This window comes from Cryptomeria japonica, chromosome 7 (assembly GCF_030272615.1).
Source record: "Cryptomeria japonica chromosome 7, Sugi_1.0, whole genome shotgun sequence".
In the NCBI taxonomy this organism is placed as follows: domain Eukaryota; kingdom Viridiplantae; phylum Streptophyta; class Pinopsida; order Cupressales; family Cupressaceae; genus Cryptomeria; species Cryptomeria japonica.
The window spans coordinates 765,405,815-765,430,820 of NC_081411.1; the positions used below are offsets into that span (position 1 = coordinate 765,405,815).

Here is a 25,006-nt window from a genome sequence, read left to right on the forward strand (position 1 = left end):
CTGTTTTCACAAGATACAGACAATATGATGTTCTGTACAAAAAGACTTTAATACTAGAATTATGAAATACATATTCGATGAAGATTATACTGTTTTCTTGCTTCAGTCCAATCTAAGTAAAAGAGAAATAGCCTAGTAAACAAAGGCTGTTAATTTGTTTAATTGGCAAAGATGATAGTAATTTCCTGGTAAACAGGAATTGATTTTAAGCTTTTTAAGCTTGTAGATATAGTCTAGCTATTTCTCTTACTGTATCTTGTCTTGGTTAGTCTGAAATTATTTAAATTCATTTCTCTTTAGGATTAAGACCTCAAATTGTCTTAAGTATTTTCAGTACAAAAAAAGGGGTTAAATACATGTTTATAATGTACTTATATTTTGTTGTTTTGCATCTCATTCCATTCTTCCTTTATAACATACAGAAATTATTTCCTTCCAACAAGATATACAGGTTATTCTAAGCAGGCATACACGGCTATAACTTTTTTTTCACTTACCTAGTTTGATTGCCGTTGTGCCTTCCATGTTATAGTTTTGTTACACACAGACAATATAATATTTTAGACAGAACCTTAAATAGTAGAACTATAAAATTGATGTTGATATAGATTTTATTATTTCCTTGCTTCGAATCCAATTGATGCAAAGAAATAAAACCTTTTTATTATGGTACTTTATATGGCATAGATGATGACAATTTCCTGGTAAATGTGTGTTCATTTTAAGCTTAAAGAAGTAGTTTGCTTATTTTTATCGCTGTAGCTTGTCTTGGGAGGTCTGACACTTACTGTTCAGATTGACTTTCTTTTGAGGATTGAGACTCCAAATCGAGTCAAGAACCTTCAGAAATAAAGAAGATAATTGGTATTGGTTTTATAACATAGTTGATAAGTTGCAGATTTGCATGCATTCCAATTTTCTTCCCTCAATCAGCAACTATAACATTGAGACATTATTCCATTCTACCAGCCCATTAGGTTACCCTAAGCATATAACCAGTGTACTTCTTGAATACTAAAACATGTGATGATGTAAGAATGGATCATCATATTTAGGTTTCAAAATCTTCTACACATCAGAAAAATATTATAGATTTAATCTGTTAGTGCTCTTGTAACAGAGCTATCGAACACGAAAAGGATGAATACTAATAATACATATACATGCTAATGCACAGAGAAGGCATTCAGTTGCAATGTTATGATTCAAACAAATCTGCTCCTTCCTCAACATCGTCTGTCTTCAGATTTCCACTCTGAGCCATAAGTATTCTGTAAACTCTCTTTGAACAAACAGGTCCCAAACGCCTGCCACCTTCTCCAAGCAACCTTTCAGTGACAATGTCTTGAAGCAGGAACTCTTTCTCATGCACCTTCCCTCTCAAGTCAAAAACCATGTTAGAAATGTAAATAAACAACAAAATCCAATAATCAACTTTATTGAAAAATCAAGCGACAAACCATTCAAAAATTTAATGTAGACTTAGAATGTACTGCCCTGTTTCTATACTTACTGTTCTTTCAGGGTCTAGGTAAACATTAAGGAGAGACCGCATGGTTGGGTATTTCTTTGCAATGGCCACTGCACATTTAGGTGGAAGTTTCGGAATCGCAACCAATGCTTTCAACCTGTAAATCAGAAGAGAGAAAATTTTGATTGATTCTATCAATTCACTAAACTTATGTATCTTGTAAATAACTTTGTATGACTTGTCAATAGCAAGATCAATACAGACACAAACCAGCATTGTTTTGCTAAAAGAATAGGTGATTCATTGCTAGTTGATGGATCTATCCCAACCACAAAACAACCAAGAACAAAGAGCACAGACAAGAACAATGAACACAGAATATTGTGAGTATAAGCAATGGCACTCCACTGATACAAGCTGTGTGAAATGTTTATAAATCAGACTAAAAATATGATGGCCACATCTGAAAACCTCCAATTTCAGCTGGAACCACCTCAGTATTAGGGGCAACTACGTAACTGATCAATTCAAGGCATATCCTCAAAGCATTGTTGTCATGCAAATTGCATTAAGAATAATTGACTATTATTGACATTGACAAGGATTGATTTTGTTAAAAGAAAGACTTCACAACAAAACTGGGGAAAACAAAGATTACATGCAACTCTTATTAATGAAAGGTAATGTGAAAATTTCCTTCGCTTCACCAAAAGTAGGTCAAGAATAGTTACAAATACACTCGAGAGAAACAAATCATCAGATATGTCACTTTACATAACATTAATGCCAAAACATGTCTATTATCCAAGAAATAGCTAAGTTGCCGGTTCTGGTTCGGGCTCGAGTTCAAGTTCGAGATACGGATTTGCAGGTTTGGCCAAAACAAAATTGAGTTTTTGGGTTCGTTAGTATATATACATATAGTTAAGTTCAAAATACACCACTATGCTAATAATCAAATAACATAGCAAAATACACCACCATATTAGTAGTCAAAACTCGATTGTCATGATGTATATACCAAACTAATGGGTGCTTATGTGTGAACATGGTAGCCTAGTTGCTGCCTCTTGGGGATATTGTTCACTTCATCTTGTGGAGCCTTGACCTGGAGGTGGAGCATTGATGAGTTTTGCATGGGGAAACTCAAGAAAAAACCATCTTTTGATGGGCCGTACAGTTCCAAGCATGTTGTTTTAGCAGCAAATCACAAGCAGACCTGTAGGTGGCTGTTTAGTGCAACAAACTGAATGTTTTCAATCCTTCACTGAGTCTAGGTATGAGTTGAAGCTAATACTTGAGGTGCTGGTACAAGTTGAGGCTGTCCAGAGTGTTGTTGATGAATTTGGAAATTAGCTGGGTGAGCTTACTTGCTTTGCTACCAGATACAGAGTGTTCCCCATCCTTTATTGGTCTACAGCTGTCCATTCCTGCATTTGGAGGGGTCTATTCAATATTGGGTGTGTTCAAAAACTTATTACAGACTGGTAACTCACTATTTGCTGCATATTGGAGACTTTGGGAGGTGTACCTTGAAGCATGAATGCCCTGAGGGGGTGTCATACAATTTATAGCATCAACTGATTTAACATATCAAACCTTTTTGACAAACCTTTTTGGCAAAAAAACACTTTAAAAAAGTTTTAAAAATCGACTTTAGTGCCAAATTCCTTGGAAGTTCCTTGAAATTCTCCAAAAGTATGGAAATCAAGGCCACCAATAAAAAGAAAATGTTTTCTTTTTCTGCAAAAGCTAGTTGTAATTTCCTTGATTGGTCTAGCCTATTTCTCTAAGTTACCGGGATTTGTAGGGGACCCCCCAAGTCTTGGTCTTGGTTCAGTTCCCTCTAGGAACCCATAACCCAGAGGGAACCGGACCAGGACCAAGACCCAAGGGTCCCCTACTGTTAGAATATTTAATCTTTACTTGGCTTAGGTTTATTTGTATTTAGTTTATTGGAATTCCTACATGTAATTTGTCCTCTAGTACACGTGTGGGGACAAGTCATTTCTTTTATTTTCCTTTATTAAGGAATATTAGATTTCCTCCATAAGAGGATGTGGACACATGGCATACACATTTTATGAATGGTGGCATTCATAGGTTTGGGAGTTACTTTGTAACTCCTCTCCTCATCTCTATTTAAGAGATGTCTCCTCTCTCCTAGGGAATGGTATTCTAAGATTAATGCATTCTTTCTTTCTCTAAGTTTCATTAGAAGTAAAAATGATCCAAATTTGTATATTAAACATAGTGAAGATGACATTGTGATTATTATTTTATATGTAGATGATTTAATTCTAACTTCAAGTTCCAATAATTTGATTTCTGAAATTAAGTTTCAACTCAATCAAAAATTTCAAATGACTGATTTAGGTCTTTTACATTATTTCTTATTAATGCAAATTTGGCCAACCTCTAAAGGAATTTTCTTATCTCAAAGTAAATATGCTCAAGATCTCATAGATAGGTTTAAAATGAATGATGTTAACCATGTTTCAATTCCTATTGAATTAGGCACTAAGTTAATGCTTGATATGCAAACTCCTCTTGTTGATCCTACTTTGTATAGACAATTAGTTGGAAGTTTGAATTACTAGGCTAGATATTGCTTATAGTGTTGGTTTGGTTTCGCGATTCATGTCTAGACCTCAACAAATACACTTTAAAGTTGCTAAAAGAATTTTAAGATATATTAAAGGAACTATTAATGTAGGTTTGTTTTATGATACAAATTCTGATTTTACTTTAAAAGGTTTTACTGATTCCGATCTAGGTGGAGATCCCAATGATGGGAAATCTATTTGTGGTTATTGTTTTTTTGTTGGTTCAGGAGCAATTTCTTGGAACAGTAAAAAGCAAAAATCTACCTCTCTTGGATCCACTGAAGCTGAGTACAAAGGATGCACTTATGCTTCCAAAGAAGCCTTGTGACTTAGAAGACTACTTGAAGATTTGGGTCTACCTCAACACGAACCAACTCCATTGTATTGTGACAACCAAAGTGCAATTGCCTTGGCTAAAAATCCAGTTTTCCATGCAAGGACAAAGCACATTGCTCTCCAAAACCACTTTATTAGAGAACAAATTGAAGACAAACAAGTTTCACTCCTCTATTGTAAGGGAGAATACTAAATTGCAGATATTTTGACCAAACCACTTTGTAAAGAGAAGTTCCAATTTCATTGTAAAAATCTTGGTTTGCAACCCATTGAAGGGTTTGATGTAAACTCCCCAAGTAAAGCTTAAGGGGGGGTGTTAGAATATTTAATCTTTACTCGGCTTAGGTTTATTTGTATTTAGCTTAGGATATTCCTTTGGAATTCCTACATGTAATTTGTCCTCTAGTACATGTGTGAGGACAAGTCATTTCTTTTATTTTCCTTTATTAAGGAATATTAGATTTCCTCCATAAGAGGATGTGGACACATGGCACACACATTTTATGAACGGTGGCATTCATAGATTTGGGAGTTACTTTGTAACTCCTCTCCTCATCTCTATTTAAGAAATGTCTCCTCTCTCATTTCTTCTTAATGATGTTATTGTAAAAGAGCTCGCTCTCTCTCTCTCTCTCTCTCTCTCTCTCTCTCTCTCTCTCTCTCTCTCTCTCTCATTTTAGGCATTGTCTCATTCATAATATCACTTAGGGGTTTTTCTTTGTTTTTCCCCTTTCAAAAGTTTTTGTGCCTCCTCCTTCACATTTGGGTGATTGCTCCAAGGTTTTCGCATTTCTCTTGGTAACAGTTACTTCATCAATAAACTTACTTGGATTTTGTTTTTCTTTCCTTGCTCTTGTATTTCCTTTCACCTACATATCCCGGTAACTTAGAGAAATAGGCTTAGACCAATCAAGGAAGTTAGAACTAGCTTTTGCAGAAAAAGAAAACATTTTTTTTTTATCGGTGGCCTTGATTTCCATACTTTACACAGTATTTCAGTGAGTATTGGATTATGACACCATGATCAAAGATCTGAATCAACTAACTTTACCTCTGAAATTTTTGTTGACTTAAATTTTGTCAAGCAGAAATCCATATTACAAATGTAATTTGCTGTCCCTGTTGTTCTTTTTAAATTTAAAATACTATATTTTTTTTTTGGTGTGATCTTTCAGACTAGACAGAAGGTGCTTTAGGGTTTTTTGTTTTTTGTTTTTTTGTTTTGTTTTTGATGAATAAGTTGAGTACAATAATATTAAAGTAATATTGTAATATTATAATGGTCATTTATGTCATTTAGTTAGTTTTTAGTAACTTTCTATTCTGTAAGTCAATTAATTAGTATGTAGAATCTTTCTATTCTATCTTTAGTTCTTGATCGTTTCTGTTATGTAAAGATCTTTTGTAATTTTGCTTATATAAGGAGTATTCTTCTCCTTTGTTAACTGAACAATCAAATATCATTTCATGGTATTAGAGAAGAGAAAGATTTTTTTGGCAAATTTTTGATAAAAATTTTGGTTTCATCACCTCGAATTTATTTCCAAAAGTTTTTTGACATGATTTTTTATTTTTATAAAAAATAATAGGTTTAAGTTTTTTGCCAAATTTTTTTTTAATAAAATCGAGGGTTGCTTATCTAAAAAAAATTGCAAAACATTTCAAAAGATTTTGCTTGATTTTTTAATAAAAATCGAAGAATATCTTTGAGAATTGCGGGTTTTTTGCTGAACAGAAGATTGTGTCTATTTCTAAGTGAAAAATCAAGGGTTTGTATGGAAATCATGCGGTTTTCTTCCTTTTCAAAAAACACAAGGGTTTTTAAGAATTAGAGGGACTTTTTTTTTGCCGCAACAGGTATTTCCATGCACGACAAAGGCTTTTTTGGTCGCATTTTTGCAGATCTTGACGAGGGTTCTCTAGTTCTTTCTTTCATGAGCAACAAGGTGAAGTTTTTTCTACTACACAATAGGTCTGTCTTCTTTCTTCGCGAAGGTTGCAGTATTCATGGTGGGTTTTCTGATTTATTTTTTTTAAAACCATGGTGGGTCTTCTAATTTTTTCCAAAAAAAATCATGGAGAGAATTTTTGCATGTTTTTTTTCCCAAAAATTGTCGCAACATCGTGGTCATGGGATTTTACTATTTTTCCACAAAATAAAGGTTTTCGCTGATTTTTTCACAAAATCGAGTGTGATTTTAGCATCGCATCGAGAGTTTGATGATTTTTCAACAAAATCGTGGTTTCTTGCAGCTTGTTTTGGGTTGCACCTAAGGTTTCTAGGGCGAACAATGTTCTTCTACAAAAGATTTTTGATGGGTGTTCTTGCTTTGGATAATTTTTGGCAAAATCATGGTTTTCCAGAATTGTGAAGTTTTGTGAGAAGCTGATCTCAGTTTTTGTATCTAGATAGCTGGAGGATAGCTTCGTTATCCAACATCATGTTGGAAGTATTGCTGTAATCTTGGTCATATGAAAAAGTTCTACAGAAAACGGTTGGCTGATAAAAAAATCCAACCAGGGAGGGTCTCAACAGCAAACTCATGTCGCAGAGCATTCAGAGAAGGGGTCAGCCTTCTACGCATTTATGGCCAAAAGACTAGCTAGTTTTTAGTAACTTTCTATTCTGTAAGTCAATTAGTATTTAGAATCTTTCTCAACTATATTCAGTTCTCAATCGTTTCCGTTTTGGAAAGATCTTCTATAATTGCTCATATAAGGAGTATTCCTCTCCTTTGTAATCAAACAATTAATTATCATTTCAAATAATAAATAGCAGCAAATACTAATTCTGAAAATACACTAAACAACATGCAATTTAGGAGCTGAAAATTCCAGATCTAAATATTAATCAGGATATTGAATTTTTCAACAATGTAACAGCAACCCACTTCATAATAAACCCTTACAAATCCAAACCAAACATAAGGTGATTTTAAAAATTAAATAAAAAAGGTTACACAACCCTAATTAAATAAAGGGATGGCAAGGGTTAGAAGACTAAGTTTTTTTGCACCATGATCTTCCCACCATAAATTTGCAAGGACGGCATTTATATTTTATAGCTTAAAAGTTAATAATTTATAGTTACTAAACTTAGTTAACTTTTGGTTTTTTCACCTAGTTGTTGAGTCATTATCCTTCAAATGCACTACAGTGAAGAAAACAACTTCCTCTCTGCAGACTTGTAAATTTGCAACTCGTCCATAATTATCTCCACAATGCCTTCATTAAAGATCATACTCTTTGTGCATAAGTTAAGACATACAACCTCCTCAATAGCCCTAAAAAAATCTAAAAGAAGAAAATCAAATTCAAGTAAATAGACAGCAGAATGAATGTCTTGGTGGAGTTTTTTGTTCCGCCTCCAACAAATAATGCACCAAATGGATTCATGTTTTCTTTTGTTTGACCCATAAAAATGTTGGATGGCCTCCCTAGACTTGTCAATGGCCTCATATAGAGAACCATGGGATTTCTCCCATACACCAACCATACAACCCTAAACAAAGGTTTTAAAACCTAAAACAAAACAGCATATGCAAAAATTTGAGATTTTTTTTAATGACAATAAAAATAGTAAATGAAAATCAGAAAAACTAATTATGGAATAACAAGTTGATTATTTTATAGGTTAGAGAACATTAACTTTAAACTTTAGAGTTACCTTGAGGATCTCATATATGTTCTTGGCAAAAAAGTTATCAAAAATGGTCTTCGAGACACCTCCTTCAGCCTTTCTTGAGAGCAGAGTCCAACCAGCTAGCACTCACAAACATTCACTTAAGAGATCTTAGTGAAGTTGCAATACTCTGCAATGTGATGAAATTGGTAGCAAACTATGTTACTCCCAACCAAACAAACTCCTTTCTATTTGTGTGCTTATCATCAAATTAAGCACCCAAGACAAGTTGAAGATATATTCTGTACTGTTTCTCACCTCTTACGGCAAGGTTCGTACATATACAAGTTTGCCTATATCTTCAAGAAGAAAATCAGTGCAATGGGCAGCATGAAAAATCCATAAAATAGTATGTTATCTCACTTCAAACAGTCTCACAGCTTGCCCCATACAGTCCAGCATTGTTTGTCAACAATTGCATATTCCACACACCTCTATTACCACCTCATCCAACATCTTGCAAAAGGTCTCAGCATTTTTTACTTCTCTGGAAGCCTCAATTGACTTCAAAAACACTTAGCGTCCACCTGAGGCCACAAGGAAGTTGATTAGTGTGTGGTCCATGCCACCTGTCCACCCATCAAACAAAGTAGTGCAGTCATTTTAGAACCAAAACCTTTTTCGTTCTTCCACTATAACCTCTATGTAACTCAAATTGTCCTCCACCAAGGCCCCACTCAAATCATATGGGCTCAATGTCTTGAACCCTTTTCCTAGTATATTCAATGCATTCACCAATGGCTCCTAATAGGGCTCCCTGCAACATTAAATGATGTCTTGTAGTACTATTCTTCTCTTTGTTCCCGGCAAAGGTTGTGCACCACAACTATAGCAAGGAACAAAGAAAGCCTTGTGTAGGTGATTCAAATGGATGGCTAGAATTATCTAGAGTGTCAAAGCCTTGTATTTGTTGGCCAATGCAAGCGTCCATTACATCAATCTTTGACACTGGAGAAGATATCCCTTGCCGTGTTGTGCTTATTAATCCCTCTTGCATGGTTAATGTCATAACTAAAGAGTATCTTTTCACTTTACGATTGCATAAACCACTATATTATGCTTCTAATGTGGTTGTGAAGTTATTTTATGACTTCTCTTATCCTACCAAGGAAGCAAGGCGAGCCTTAGTCTCATGTAATCTCAAGCTCCACTAAAATATAGAGTTGTACATCTCCGCCAAGATTCTGTCCAAGGTGAAATTGGAATATTAAAAAAAGAGGTACGACCTTTCAAATGTGGTCAATATATTTGATGAATTGTTTCACACTCACTTGGAATAAATCAAAATCACCTGAAACTGAACATAATCTTGTCAATGCATAGATAGGTTGAAAGGACAAAGGAGAAATTGCAAATATTGAGGGAATTTTGGGATTTTTCTTCCCTTGACTATCATTAACCATTGCTAGCAGAGTTATTGGCAAGAAATCATGCCAAGTTTGGCAATTTTTCCAGCTCGTAACTCACTTGCCTGCTTTGCCTCACCAAATTTTTGAAATATGAATTGAGCAATTACAAATACTGCTTAATATTCTGCAAAAACCAGCTGTATTATAAGCAATTGATTAATATGGAGTTTGCAACCCAACTAAGAGGATCCATTAATTATACACTTTGAGATTTCTATGGTACATTACATTGTGTTCTACTTTAGTTTACTTGCAAAGTCAACAATCACAGCCCAAAAATGTTCCTTCCTTGCAATGTTGCCAAATATTGAGTAGTAAAAAGGTGAGTGAAGGAAGGTAAAATTGCAAAAGCAATTTCAATAATGTATTGATAGATACCACAGTCACAAAAATGTATATTTAATCCCCTGGGAAGGAACAAAACCTACAAATACAGTTGAAATGGAGCTTACCATACACTCTTTTTTATCATGCCTTTGTTTGGAATGTCGTTGGGAACATGGGAGCCATTTGCACTAATGGACAAGCGTGTCAACTTTTGCCTGGAATCAAAACAAGAAATCCAATAGCTTAATTAATGAAAGATAAGGTCAAACAATGCTTTAACACTAGGAAAGTCTCTTGATATGCTTCACTATTCATAAATATTTGTTTCATTCATACAGAACAAGGTAATTTTTCAAATTTTACAAAGCCAATAAATGTTCTATGAAAAGGATCATCATGCTCTTCAAAAATGGGGCCCCGTTACTTACAAAATCTTCTACATTTTTCATTGAATTCATGATCTGCTTAATTATTTTATTTTCCTTCCAGAGGCTCTACCTACCAAAAATGATTTGCTTCCTGAGCATATTCTATTCCACAGAAGTATAGAATTATCACTTTTGCTATGTTTTTTCTGTATGGCCCCTAAATGTCAATATGCTTGTAGCCCATTGCCCAAAAAGAGTGTTCCTGAAGGCACGTCTATTATACTAGAGATACTGGAAAAACAGATGGCAAACCTCAAACATGAAATTAAAGATAACAGACCATATATTATTTTGTCTTGAACACATTACATAAGCCTTAAAAGTCATTAGAATGGACTTCCTGATACGAAATTGAATTGGATATTACAATGTGCAATTCTTCAAAATAAATTTAAATCTAAACATTTACCAATCTAATATGACAGCTACTGAAACCAAAAAACAAAAGGCATAAAGCTGATGTTCAATACAGCTAAGGCTGTCATCTACATAGCCTATTCAAATGAAAAAACGTATATGACCATAATCATGCCAACATTTCTGTGAATTGATTTTACATGCTCATGATTTCCTCATATGAAAATTCAATGGCATATAACAGTTTTACATTCTGTTTGCTGCTGAAATCTAAGGAATATACTTAAAATCAGCTAACATACTATTGGTATGTTAAATTAACTCTTGAAAATGGTCATAACACAATAAATGAACAATTAAGCAACAGAAGAACACAGAGACAACTGGAGAGAGTCAGAGACACATGATATTACCCTCAAGAAATCCGATGTGAGATAACTCCAGCAACTCACACCTATATAAGAAAAAGGAGGAGCTCCAGTCCAAATATCAAAAAAACAGTTATTTGCTTTTTTCTGACTCAAACCTACGTGATATTTTTAGATTTTGCTCGAGTAAAATACATGTCTAAAAATGGAAAAGGAATGCACTACATCACTGAAACACTTGACCAATTCATCATCATTCAGGATTGGATCATAAGTACACACAAATTAAACTCCAGAGTCAGCAATACCACACTATCAAATCATTGGTCTTTTGAGTAAGAAATCAACACAGCAAATAACAAATCCATCAAAAAATGCTCAGATTTAAAAGCATGTGGCGCCTTCATGGTGACTTCCATTTCAAAATGCATAAACCATAGTTACCGGGAAACTCCATTGTAGGAATGTGTACCACTTTGACATACTCGTACCCCAATGTCTGGTGACAACATTTTATATATAATATAGCCGTTTCCTTGTTCATTTACTCATGTACTCCCAACTCCCCTAGTAGCTATGGCATGGAATGAAATCAATAACATCCAAGGCCATGTAATTTACAGTTTTGCGAACAAACTTGGGCATCTAAAAAATGATTTAAGATTTGGAACAAACAAATCTTCAGAAACATCTTTGTAGAAACTCATCAAAGACAACACTACTGGGACACACACTAACACAAATAAGCAGTGAGAAACTCACAGGAGACCTAACAACCGAAGAGCAAGATTTGAAATTCTGATATATGAGATGGCTCAAGAACAAAGGAAAGAAGCTTTCTACAGGAGACAACACTCTCGGGGCATGAATTGAACAAGGGGATACCAACACAACTTCTTTCCATAAATCTGTTCAAAACAAGCACCATATCAACTCCATTCAAAAGTTCACATCAGACAAAGATACAAACACCAAGATAAGACACAAGCCTTAAGTCGGCCACCCTTTGCAGGACTCTTCTAAAAGATCTTGATACAAGAAACAAAATCAGAGAACAGACCCAGCTATTAAAGTACTCTTTCAAAATTGATTGAAGACAAAGATGACAATGCCTTGTGAGACTGAAAAATGGGGAAGAGACAAGTAAATTGTTTCCTGATTCCAAAAGGGCAGTGCCCTAAGCCAGATGGTTTTTCTGATCCCTTCTGCTAGTTATTCTGGGATGCAATAAAGCATGATCTTATCATTGTTCTACTGAGATGCCTACATAAGGGTTTAGCAACATCCACGACATCCCAAAGACTTCGAAGGGATATCCCCTTTCTTCAGGACTATACAGCATACTCTATTTGGTGCATAAAAATTAAAAAGGCAGCCTTTTAAGAAACAAAAAAATGTTAAAGGACCAGTACAAGATAAAGGGGGAGGATTGTAATATCAAATTCACCACATTGTATTTAATTTCTTAAAATTTCAGCCGTTTCTATTTTGTTTAAGTCTTACTTTAATAGCCATTCCCAAAATTTATGAAAACTTTTGCCATCACTGAGACCTCATCTCCCCTTCCAAAAAACATGGGAGGATTATTGAAGAATCCAGACAAATGATAAAAGCCCTAAATGTAACAAAGCTGGTGCATTTTTTAAAAATTACCAAGGAAAAATTCTTGGATCTTAGGCTTATTTGTATTTAGTTTGGGATATTCCTTTGGAATCCCTACATGTAATTTGTCCTCTAGTACGTGTGAGGACAAGTCATTTCTTTTATTTTCTTTTATTAAGGAATATTAGATTTTGTCCTTAAGAGGATGATGACACATTGCACACACATATTGTGAATGGTGGCATTCATAGATTTGGGAGTTATTTTGTAACTCTTCTCCTCATCTCTATTTAAGAGATGCTTCTCCTCTTATTCTTCACTTTTGATATCATTGTATTGAGTCTCTCTCTCTCTCTCTTTGCTTTTCCCCTTTCAAAAGCTCTCATGTCTCCTCTTCAAGTTTTGGGTGATTGCTCTCAAGTTACTCTCTACTTTGGTAACATTACTTCAATCAACATACTTACTTGGATTTCATTTTCATTTTCTTGCTTTTGTATTTCCTTTCACAATTTTACAATTTACAATATGGCATATAGAATTTTCATCCAAACTAATAGCAAACTCATCTTTTGACTTTGGTTATTTTGCATTTTGCATGCTTGTTACCTGTGTCATATGTTTATGACTCTCAATCTTGAATTACTCTTTTTCAAAAGGAGATTTCTCCTTTCAGCAAAGCAGCAAATGGCTAAAACTGAGGCTGATCTAACCCTAAAAGAAAAAAACACTTTCTTTCGCACAGAACACCGAATCTTGTTGCATATGCAACATTCCATCCTCTCACAATTTCAAATTCAGTTTTTGAATGGCCATTTTTCATAGATGTAGGGAGACACGTCCCCGACCCCTTGGGACACATCCCGAGATCGAGGACGCATTTCCCGTCTCAGAGACGAGCGCAAAGTCTTTGCACGGTGCTGGAGATAGCAGCAGGAGGCAACAAGGTGTCTCTAAGCATTTTTGGGCTGAAAAAAATAAAAAACCTAAAACACAATGAGAAACAATGCATTGGGAGGCAAAAAACGCCGCACAGAGCCATTGTTTTTAGGGTTTTCTGTCGCGCCACCATTGTTTCAAGGGTTTTAGTCGAGACATGCCACGATGGATTATGGTTCATGTTTGGGTGAGTTTTTTTCGATGATAGACGATCGAGACTAGGAAGTGACATGTTGTAAATTAGTGGGATTTGCATTGAAAATATCTGAGGTCATTTGCATTTTAAACTTTGAAAGGTGCCTCCTCCCACCACTGTCTCCAACACCCTACAAAATCCTCCTATACATGCATGTTATTTTTACCTATTCAACAACCAAAAAAAAAATATAGGGAGAACAATTTAAAATTGAAAATGATTATTTTTAAAAAATTTATGATATGTTTTTGTTATATATTTTGGTAGGAAGTTAATTATTATGGGATAATTGTTGTGACGTTTTCACGCATCACCCCATTGCAAATGGGGACCCCCACTTTTTGCTTTTTAGAGTCATTGTTTTAGGTTTAGTTGTCTTGGCTTGGCAGTGGTTTCTTACTTTATAGCCCTTGCATATGAGGTCTATTTTGAGTCCGGAATCCATAGTGGAGTGTTAGGATTGAATTTGAGGACAAATTGCTAGAGGTTGTAAGAAATTATCAAACGTTGTCATGTTGCAAAGTTGTTAAGAAAGATGTCAAGGTGAGCGAAACTTCCTCATTTCCTCCTAGGGGTCGTTTTTCCACCCTTGGGAGAAAGATTTCCTTCTAGGTGTCGTCTTTCCACCCTTTGGGGAATAGTTGAAACCAAGTGTTAATGATAAAATTTGTTTCAAGATAATTGATAAATGGGATCTTCCTTGTAGGGGTCGATTTTCCACTCTGAGGAAAAAATTTACAAGGCAAAATAAGGTAAAAGAGTGGAGTTTCCTTGTATACTATGAATTTCCACCCTTGTGTGGTTTGATTTTCCACTCTCCAAGCAAATGGATGAACAATGCAAGTAAAATGGAATGAAGAAGGATGAAAAACAAGGAAATCAAAATCTTCCTTCTATGGGTTGATTTTCCACTCTTCCTTGTAGGGGTCAATTTTCTGCCCTTGTGCATTTTGTTTTTTCACCCTTGGTCTAATTTCAATAATGAAAAGGAAAGTTAAATTTTAAAGCAATAAAAGTGGGATATTCCTTATAAGGTTTGAATTTCCACTCCAATTGTGATGAACTTTCAAGAGCTAAATCAAAATTTCCTTGTCTTGTGTGTTTTTCCACTCCAAGTCTTGACAATGGAAGGATGATTAAATGGTTAATTTTGAAATGACAATCTTCCTTCTACCTATCAAATTTCCACCCTTCCTTTTGCATATCGGATTTCCACCCTTCAATTTTGGGTTTAAATTTCAATGAAGTTATTGGCAAATTGTGAAATAAAAGTGTTTTAATGTTAAGTCGGCTGGAAGAAAGAGGAAACGTGTGGGTAAATAGGTTGAAACGTGGAAGATAAGGTAGGTGAAGAGCAGACCTAAAATTAAAATCAGACTTCAAATCCTAAATTGCTAACCTAATTCGCAGGGCAGAGAGGATTTTATTGGATCAAGTGTGAATTGAATGATATGGGGGATGGAGCGCTTGGTCTTTATATATCCTTTTAATGGTGCAAAGCAAACCTTAGCCAACTTGACCAAGGAAAATAGCAAATCATGAACCTAGCCGACTTGCACATGAGTGTCCAAAAAAGCATTTAAAATGCACTCTCATTATGCATCTTTGCCCCATACACCCACTATTGAGGAGAATAAAACCCGAGGTCGGCTAGGAAGAGGGAAAATTCATGATGTTTGTGAACTAAAATAGTCAATCTTTGGGGATGGCCGACTTGGCTAATGGTAGGAAAGGAGACAGAGAAAAGAAATAGATCAAATATGTATTTCAGCATCAATTATTTTCTGAGCACAGTATCTAAGGAGCAGACCTGAAACTAAAGGCAGAAAATCAGATTAAGTTTATGATGTATTCTTATTTTGCCTTTGATTCACAGCATGTTTCTTTTCTTTTCCAGGTTATGAAGTCAGAAAGCAGAATCAACACATTCAAGGATTGGTGAGAATTGGCATGGGGCAAAGAAGAAGGCAGATTATGACCTGAGAAAGAAAGAGGATTGGGCCATTAACATGTGCATACAGACTGGATTCAGGTAGATTCACTATTTTGGAGTTTGATGCATAGGCAAAAGGTGAGGACTTTGTTGCATCATACCAAGGGGGCGCTAATCCACATAGGGTTTGCAATCCCGCCTTACTCAAGAGGATGTGGTTAGGTTGAGCTTCAAGTCAGGGAGAAGGTTTTGCATCACAAATCAAAGGGATCAAAGAGAAGCACTTCATCAGCATTCAAACAAAAACATTTGAAGACAAGGAAGTTCAAGACATTCATAAGGGAGACTTGAGGTGTTAGAAGCATATAAATGCAAGGAGTAAAAAAAAATCATTTATTCACAATGATACGATGTAATTTAAGCAAATTTCACAGGGGCTGACATGTAAATTCAGATCAAAATCAGACAGAGGCAAGAATCAGATTTTAAGGCCAATTTCACTCTAACTTAAAGCAAGTTTAGGCAATCATGAAGTGAACTCAGTCAGTTTGTTGGGCGAATTTGTGGATCAAACATTGAAGGCAAGTAATCTGGCAGATTTTAGGTACAGCAAATCAGACTTAAAGGGAAGAAAGTCAGACCTGAGACTTTGCATTTCCATCCCTGGAAGTGAATTTCCAGAACATCTAAACATCATTTCCATCTTCTTGAAAGGGGGGTTTCTTAATGTTGTTTGGCATTCAAGATTTCGTACAAAGAGGTAGATGTATTAACGGCGAACACAAACAACTTGAGTATCATAACCTCAAGGGTATAACCACTTCATGAAGATAATTCTACAACCTCAAGGATTCAAAACATTCAAGGTGAAGTAAGCAACATAGCAATGCAGATGAGGGAACTTTGTAATCACCTTGAAATTCCTTTCGAAATCCAAGGTCACAATCAGTGCGGTGATGAAAGATCAATGAGGGATACTTCACAATGATAGGTTCTACATCAAGCATTGGCATCACAAGGTCTACATCAAATATCATCACAGGTGAAGTGCGTCTCAAGGACGAAATTCCTAAGTCAAAGGATGGAAGTTCAAAGGTGAATGTGATCATGGGAAGAAGATAGTTTCAAAAGAGCTAATCAAAGTTAGAAACTTAACCACTTAGATGATACAATTTGGGAATATGTCCAACCACCTTCATAACATCTGGCAATTGGAAATGTTGAGTATCAAGAGATATTGCTCAATCACACTTTGTGATGACCTACATGAGGAGCAAGCCAAGGTGGCATCTTGGTCATCATCCAACCCATCCGATTGTGCCACATCAACATGTCTAGATACAATGAACCTGACTCATTCAAAGAAGGATCAAGTGACACATGGCGCTTCATCAAATATTGTTTCGTGTACCTAAACCTCATTTTTCATTGGTCAGCATTCAATGTAGGACATGTGTCCATCCAAATATAAAATTCTTATTGGCCAAAGAGTTTGTTGTAACAAACCCTAATCAGGGTTTTATTGTTGAATCTTGGCCATTGATCTTGAATTGATTTGAGTCCTCGAAGTGTAATGAGCCCTCTATATAAGGCTCAAACTTCTCATTTGTAAAGGTTAATGAGAGGGTAATACAGTAATACTAGGAGTAGATTAGGAGGAGAAGAAATTGTTGCCAAGGCATGTAAATAAACATACTTTTCATTGAAGATATGGTGGAATGTGTTGTTCTTTCTACATGTTGCATGGTTTCTACTCCCTCAAATTAGATAGAATCCATTGATTTTAATGGAGAAGTGCGAAGACATTTTGATGAATCCTTTGGTTGATACCATTACACCTTGTTGATTGCAAGTTGTAGTGCATGGTTAGTTTGAACCTAATTATTATTGTGGCTGAGTTCAATTGTGAATACTTCATCTGGATTGCGCCAATATTGGGTATTTGAGTGGATTATTTACAATACGAAGATCTCTCGTTACCTTAGGAGATCGCACTCTTTCTATGGCATTGTGAGCTATCTATGGCTGAGTAGAAAGTAGTTTCATGAGGGATTTGTCTATCAAAGTATTATTCATTATCATCATTGTCCTTAGGAGTTAGGAGTTAGCATAGATTGGTCCCTCTAAACCCTTTCCCCCTTTTGTCCCTTTTTAATTTGCATTTGAGTTAATTTAGGAGAAGAAGCATCACATGATTGATACATCTGATGTTCAAATTCCGGTTGTAGTTCATAACATAAGTCCCCTTGGATTACCAACAATTACATCAACACACTAAGTCTATCCCACATAAAGTCGCTTGTACTCAGCAGGAACCTTGGAGTCACCTCATTTGATCATATAGCTTAGCATTCAATAGGTTTTTGTTCAAGAGAGGATAACATACTCGATATTTTATTATGTGTTCGAGGTGCATAAAAAACACATCAACAATTATGTTTTTTTATTAAAAAATAAACATGAATTAGGAATAGGTTTAGTCAATTCCTAAATGTTGCTGGTATTATTTTTTATTGTTCATCCTCAATGTTGATGGTATTATATCCTTGGACTTCAATGTTAACATCAAGGATACAGAGGAAGCCATCAACTAACTCTTGCAATTTGTCTCTCATTATATTTTCAGATTTTCTATATTTTGAAAAAACGGTCGTAGCAATACAAGTACCAATCTCTGGAGTCTCCATAGGGTTATTTCTTGTTTAACAAATTAAAGCAATCAAATATGAGCCACATCTATTTTGGCAAAGCCTAGTCACAAACTAGAAGCATCGTTCAAGAATAGGCACAACCTGAATAAGCAAAACAAGAATGTTGTTAAGGAAAATCAGTCTGATTCTTTCTCTACTACCTTTGCTTCTTTGCTCGCTAGACTTGCTAGAAAAAATAAGCAGATCCTTGATTTTCGTGCATCACACCACATGATCCATGATGCTTATTCTTAAAAAAATTGACAGTAACAAAAATTGTGGCAAGAAATTTAATTGGGAAACAATTGTGTACTAAATCAAAATGTAATTGTAGTGAATAAAAGAGAAATTTTGAATGTCTGTCATGCACCTAATCTTAACTTTTCCTTGAATGCAGCAAATTACGTAAACAAGGAAGAAGAAGAATTTTGATCAGACAAATGTTTGATCAAGGATGTTAACAAGATCTTGCAGTTGTAGACATTGATTATGTAGATGGATCCATTTAAATTTGCAAACTTGAAAGGTTTAACCCCACTTCCTCTTCTTGTTATCATACTTATGTTGCATGTGCTAATGTAGTTGACAACTCCTAGAGCGCTTACATTGGGGATCCACAATCCCCTCATTCTCTTAGAAAAGTCCAAAAGTCAAAAAATACTAATAGAATCACTTGCACCCCACCATGTTTTCCTCAAAGAAAATTTTGAGCACCTTCTCCATCACTCGAAAGGCTGCTTGAAAGAGAAAAACACCAGTAGAAGTGCCTAATTATAAAATATTGTTCAAAGTTGTTGCTATTTTGGAAAATGAAAGGTCAAGTGTACTCCAACTTGAATCTTCCTTTCCAAACTTAGCCACATCCCATTGACCAATAATATACATGTGTTGACGTGCGAAAAGTACGCTCTTCTTTCAGCCAACACAGAATATAATAGTAAGTTAATCCCATTCTCTCTTGGATGAGGGAGTCCCTAATCTTGACTTACATGGGATAACTCAATAGTGATGTGTTTTGCTGGTAAACACGAGGGGACTTATGAATGTAACAAGCTGGCCTGCATCTGGCAATGCCTTGATTCTCAAACTAGGGAAATAAATAGAAAAAGGGATAGGGTTTAGGAATTCTAAGGACAATGAGAGTAACAGATTTCAAATAAACTAATTCCTACTTAGCCAAAGATATACTCACAACTCCACAAGAATAGTGCAAGCTCAAAGGGAATAAAAGATTTTCAGACTATGGATTTTATTCAGGCACCCAATTCTGGCGCAACCTGAGACAAACACCCATAGTTAAACTAAGAACAATATTAGGTTCAAACTAACCATGCACAGGGACCTACAATCAGCAAGCCTCCAATGGTGTGAACCTGAAATCACATCAAATACCCTCACACTTCACCATTAAAATCACTGAACTCTAATTAGCTAATTTGATGAAAAGAAACCATGTCAATAGAAGACAACAAATGTCAAACACCATACTTCAATGTTTATTTATTTGTTTCAACTGCCATCACAACAATTTCTGCCTACCAATTTCTACTCTATTCTACTTCTTCTCCTAATTATAGCTACTTCTAACCTACTAGTTGTCTAACTGTTCTAACTCCTTAAATCTAACCTTCTAACCTCCTTACAAAGAGAGAGGCACTGGCCTTTTATAGATTTTACATTCTAGATCAATGGCCAGGATTCAATTCATCTAATGAAGTTGATCTGCCTTCTACAAGCTCTAACAACTTGCTGGTTAACGATCTCAACCACTTTCAGCTACATTTTAAGCTAGAAGACAAAGTTTTGTTGGTCTCGAGGCACAGAAAGGGTAATCCCGGTAGCTGGGAAATAACTGACTTGTGTCCCCCTTTTGAGTTATATTTAACAAGGCCCACAAGTACTCTTTTTACAATAAAGCAAATTGTTTGTACAAATAAATTCATTCGTTGTTATTTCCAGTTGTTCATTCTCTGATTTTGCATACTCTTGTATGCATTATGTGCAAGCACTTGCCTTCAATTTTGCGCCCTAGTCATCAACTTGCTACCGATGGTGGTGGGGGTCCTTGCCTGTCCCGTAGCGTTTTTTGTTCTGTCACTTTGCTCATGGGCTCCATTCGCAAGCATCCTTGGTTTTGCAAGCCGCTGAGATGTCCTCCTTTACCATCTTTTAATCATTTCATGCCTCAGACCTGAGAAGAAAAAGAAAATTAATTAATGCTTCTGGATTCAGCTATGTTGGAGTTTTTTGCATCAACGTTGCTCCTACAGTTCTCGTCCTAATGATGAATCACATTGTGTGATTCGAATCATTGATGCAAAAAACTCCTACACAGCTGAATCCAGAAGCATTTATTAATTTAGCATGGACTGCGGAAATCTCATCTCTCAAAAAGAAAAGGAAAATGTTTTGAGCATGGTGGTGAGTTGATCTTAAACACATAAATGAATGTCATCAAACTCATTTTTTTTAAAATGAACATTAATGAATTCCAACTTTCATCCTCCTTAATCTGGAAATGCTCTCTGAGACTCCCTAAAGGCATTTTCAGGAAAGCCCATTCCTGTCCTACGTAGATTTGGATGAGGGGAAGTATGTGTCTTATAAGCAACGATAAGAACTTCTTGGAATTTTAACGCTCTTGACAAAAATGACCCCACGGAAAGGACCTCGGGGGTTACTTCGGTACTTGCAAGGTCAAGGTAAAAGCAAATAATTACATTTTGAAAGATGTCGAACCCCATCTTGCCTTTTACATTTTAAATGATAGGTGATAACACCACCTTCGGTGTTATTTTCGAACTTAGAAGGGGAAATAGCGACACTCAAAGGACTCCGCCAAACCTCATGTATGCTTTATCGATCTCCTACCAATGCATATCAATGAATCTTCTAGGCCCTAGGACTATGTTCAACACCCCTGACTCCAAAATTTTATGAACACAACGTACACTCTTCGGCTTTGATCAGAAATTTGGCATTATTTATTGGCACTTGCAAGGAAAGAAGCAAACAACTTGAGATTTTGTCTTGTGTCCGTTAAAATGTTAACCTTGCGATTTAAAATGCGAAGCCGGTATTATCTTTGTCTTTACCAAAACTAAGAACACGACCTTAGCGAAATTGCAAAACCCACGTTCATTAAAACATCGACCTTCCCTTGCTTTACGATTTTATTTGAAGTGTTTGCTACTTCAACACCATACTCGATGTTTTTATCAAGGCTCGAAGGCACGATAGAATCAATTTATTTAAAAGAAATGCGCGAACTTCATTACTTGTTTCGATTTTTTATTGCGTGGGCACCCTCTTTCAGGGTATTCTTCGGCATTTTTAAGAGGCTTCAGAAAACGTATTTTACCTTTGCTCTTGCATTAAAAAAGGGCCCGTAGAAACTTGTTCTGTTTTGATTCTTGATTTGGTGATTTACTTGGTCTGGTAAGGGTTGGGATGAAGTTCGAAGACCCACCTCTACCCATTTTGCAAATGCTTCAAAAGTTAGCGTTTTAAGGGAAAACAATCTTGGGCCTCTTTAAGAGATTATCTCTCGCGATAGCAAAATCGTTTTTTTTATTTCGACCCCTTATCGAACTCCGAATTTCGGCTATTAAGTGTTTTGTTGTTTCGAATGGCCCAAATTGATTTTATTTTGTTTGTTTCCTTTGTTCCGATGCTAACACTCTCAGTTGTTTTGACAAGATTAGCAGGCAATTAGAGGGCAACAGAAAAAAACGACTTTGAACACAGAGCTCCCTCTCTCTCTCACACGGGCAAGCTATAGGAAGAGGGGTACCCATTGAAAAAGATAGGGAGTGATGTGCCACGCACAACAACATGCAAATTCCAAATGGAATTTTGAAGTAACCAATGAATCCACCTAGTTTTCTGAGTATTCAATATTTAAATACATTCAACTTCAAATATAAAACTATAGTATATAATTAATAAAGAAAAATCATTAAGCAAATAAACCCAAGACAAAAATGAGAACTGCAATAAGTATTATTCAACAGTAGCAAGCACTTCCTTTCAATGTGATTTATTGCTTGATACATCTATCTCAACCCAACCAAAGTGTGGGAGGTTAAAAATAAATGAAATCTGCCAGATTTATAGAAACTGTCTAAATGCCATGGAACTAGAAAGACAATCATAAAATAAATGCAGAATTGTTTAAAATAGAAACTCCTCACCGGAAACGGCACTCTGCAAGGCTTCGCGTCAAACCAGCAATATGATCAGCTACTTCAGCTTCATCTAAGCATAATCTCGAGTGCACACCTACAAAGTGAGTAACAAACTTTGCCAAGGCCTGTAAGGGCAAAGAGTTGTAGGCTTTTAGCAACAAATATAATTATAAAAAGTTTCACCCACTTTTCTTTGTCAAAAATATATCATAAAAAATTAGTTAACTTTTATTCACTGAACCAAAAAGTCTAAACTAACCTGCTCAACAGGGGGGCGTTTCCAGGAGCTAGCATTCCCTGGATTTTTGTATTGTTCTTGCTCCCTAGCAGATGCAATCACATAAAACCTCAAAGAAAGGAAAACTAAAAGAAAGCACCAAGTTAACCAGACTCTTCTGAATATAAAACTATTTATGATGTAAATGCTCAAACAGAAATTGCACAAAAGTATGGACAGGCAGCATGCACTCTAGTCAGCAAAAGATCTTCCCAGTAGCAAGCCTAACTTCAGACTTCAGCAACTAAAAATTACTACTTGACACTTAAGAAAACAAGATATGCACTTAATCTTGAATGCTTGGTTGTACATAAGAATCCTGTGAAAAGTGAGCTTTATAACAAAGAAAACATGAGATACAGTGAATCCTGACTACATGCTTGTATATAAGAAACCTGTGAAGAGTTGACTTTATAACAACAAGAAAATTGAATTTTCTAGTCTACAGCAAATACCCTCTATTTAACCAAAGATTTATCCAAGTGTTAGGCTAAAGTTAAAGCCACCACAGCCTTTCCTTCATCATGCTACATGGTGAAGGAAATAACTAAGAATTGATGGAAACCAATCCAAAATATCAGTGCAGTGAATACCCTAGAACCTCAGATTGCGTGATCCAAATTAGAGGTTCAAGTGCATTTTTACAAATTCCCTTACCAAAACATTCTCGAAGAACATGAAATCATACACAGTCCACATAACACATAAGACAAAGTTTAACCAGGGAAACCCTTTCAAGTAAAACTAAAAACCCATCAGCAAAAGAGAACAGACAATGCTATTAATCTGCAAACGCAGATTCAAATGCAATAGTCTCTTTATTCTGCCTCCTCAATCTGCAGACTTTAGTGTACAGCATCTATGCACATGCACACACACATCTCACATCACATAATAATAGTGTTACCCGGAAACGCGTTTCCGGCTACGTTACCCCAAATTTCCGGGACGGCAAATTTTTTTGCCAAATTTGGGGACGGGACAGGGGGGGGGGGGGTCGGCTATATATAAAATATAAGGAAAATTTTAAATATATAGGAAAATTCTAAATGTTCATATGAAAACATGGATAAAGAAAGCATCTATACATTGTATTCATATAAAAACATGGATTCCAACCTTAGAGTCCATCAAACCTTAGAGTCCAAGTCTGATTCGGGCCGGCTGCCTTATCGGTTGCGGTTGTTGGACCTATCATTTCATACATTTCTTGCTCAGGAGGCCTCTTTTCAGGAATCTCAGGGAAAGCGGTGTCTTCTGACCTGATAGTGTGGGTTTGCAGCACCCCCGAATGTCTCTTCCATACTTGATTTAATGTGTTCTGCATAGTGAACATGTTATTTCTGAATGGGCGGCATTGTGAACTCTGCACCAGCCGGTCAAAAGTAGATCCTTAATAGAATCTTGACGGTTCAGATGATGCATCTGCTCCGAGGATTTGCAGAAAAACTCCCTAAAGTTGCTGAATAGCTCACTTTGTTCTGGTGACGGGATCTCTTTATCACAACTCTCTCCAATTCCTTCCAGATTTTGGATTGGATTTGAGCATTGTACCAACAAAACTTCGTTTGTTGAGCTTATGTCAGCCCTGTATGTGCCCATGTCTGACTCTAGAAACAGGGTCTCATTGGCCTAATTATATTCTGTAATCATCAATTTGAGCCTAGGTTCGGACTCAATCTGAATCTGGTTCGCTACCCCTCTCCATGGCAACCACATATGAGTGAAACTAGAATGCAGCCAGCCGTTAAGGACGCGGGTCCAATCTCGGCTGAGCAACATGCCGTATGCTCCCGAGATGTCCACTACTTGGATATCAATGTACATCTGGATGCGCGGATCTACTATCAATTGCATGTGTATATTGTTCAACTCCCCCACTACCGTCACTTCAGATTTATCTAGTTGAGTAACCTTTTGGTTAGTCTTGGTGGGGGTTAGGCCTAGAGCGTTGCACACTGATAGAGGCATAACATTAGATGAATCTCCTGAGTCTATTAGACAGTTGTGCAAGTTCTTACCAAAGATTCTGAGAGTTAATAGGAAAGGCGGGGGTTCTAGCTTTTCAGTGAACAAACTAATAGTAGGCTCTGATGGCAAGATGTCATTGTTCATGATTGAGATGTCTTGAGCTCTTCCTCGTGCACACACTCCAAAACCAATCTCCGTAGGCTGATCATTTGAGAACTCAAGTGGTGCAA

General features: G+C 36.1%; 1 protein-coding gene across 3 annotated transcripts in view; it reads right to left on the reverse strand.

Moving 5' to 3' along the window:
- Positions 1–849: 849 nt before the first annotated feature.
- The window catches only part of LOC131059929 (crossover junction endonuclease EME1B), a 96,682-nt gene continuing 72,525 nt past the window's right edge, over positions 850–25,006 (reverse strand). For all 3 annotated transcript variants that reach the window (XM_059207795.1, XM_057992997.2, XM_059207796.1), the window contains exons 9-13: positions 22,788–22,851; positions 22,535–22,653; positions 9,957–10,046; positions 1,514–1,628; positions 850–1,372 (exon numbers count right to left, since the gene is read on the reverse strand). In XM_059207795.1, coding sequence (XP_059063778.1) covers positions 1,199–1,372; positions 1,514–1,628; positions 9,957–10,046; positions 22,535–22,653; positions 22,788–22,851 — 562 coding nt within the window. In that variant the 3' untranslated portion in view covers positions 850–1,198. The remainder of the gene's footprint in view (positions 1,373–1,513; positions 1,629–9,956; positions 10,047–22,534; positions 22,654–22,787; positions 22,852–25,006) is intronic.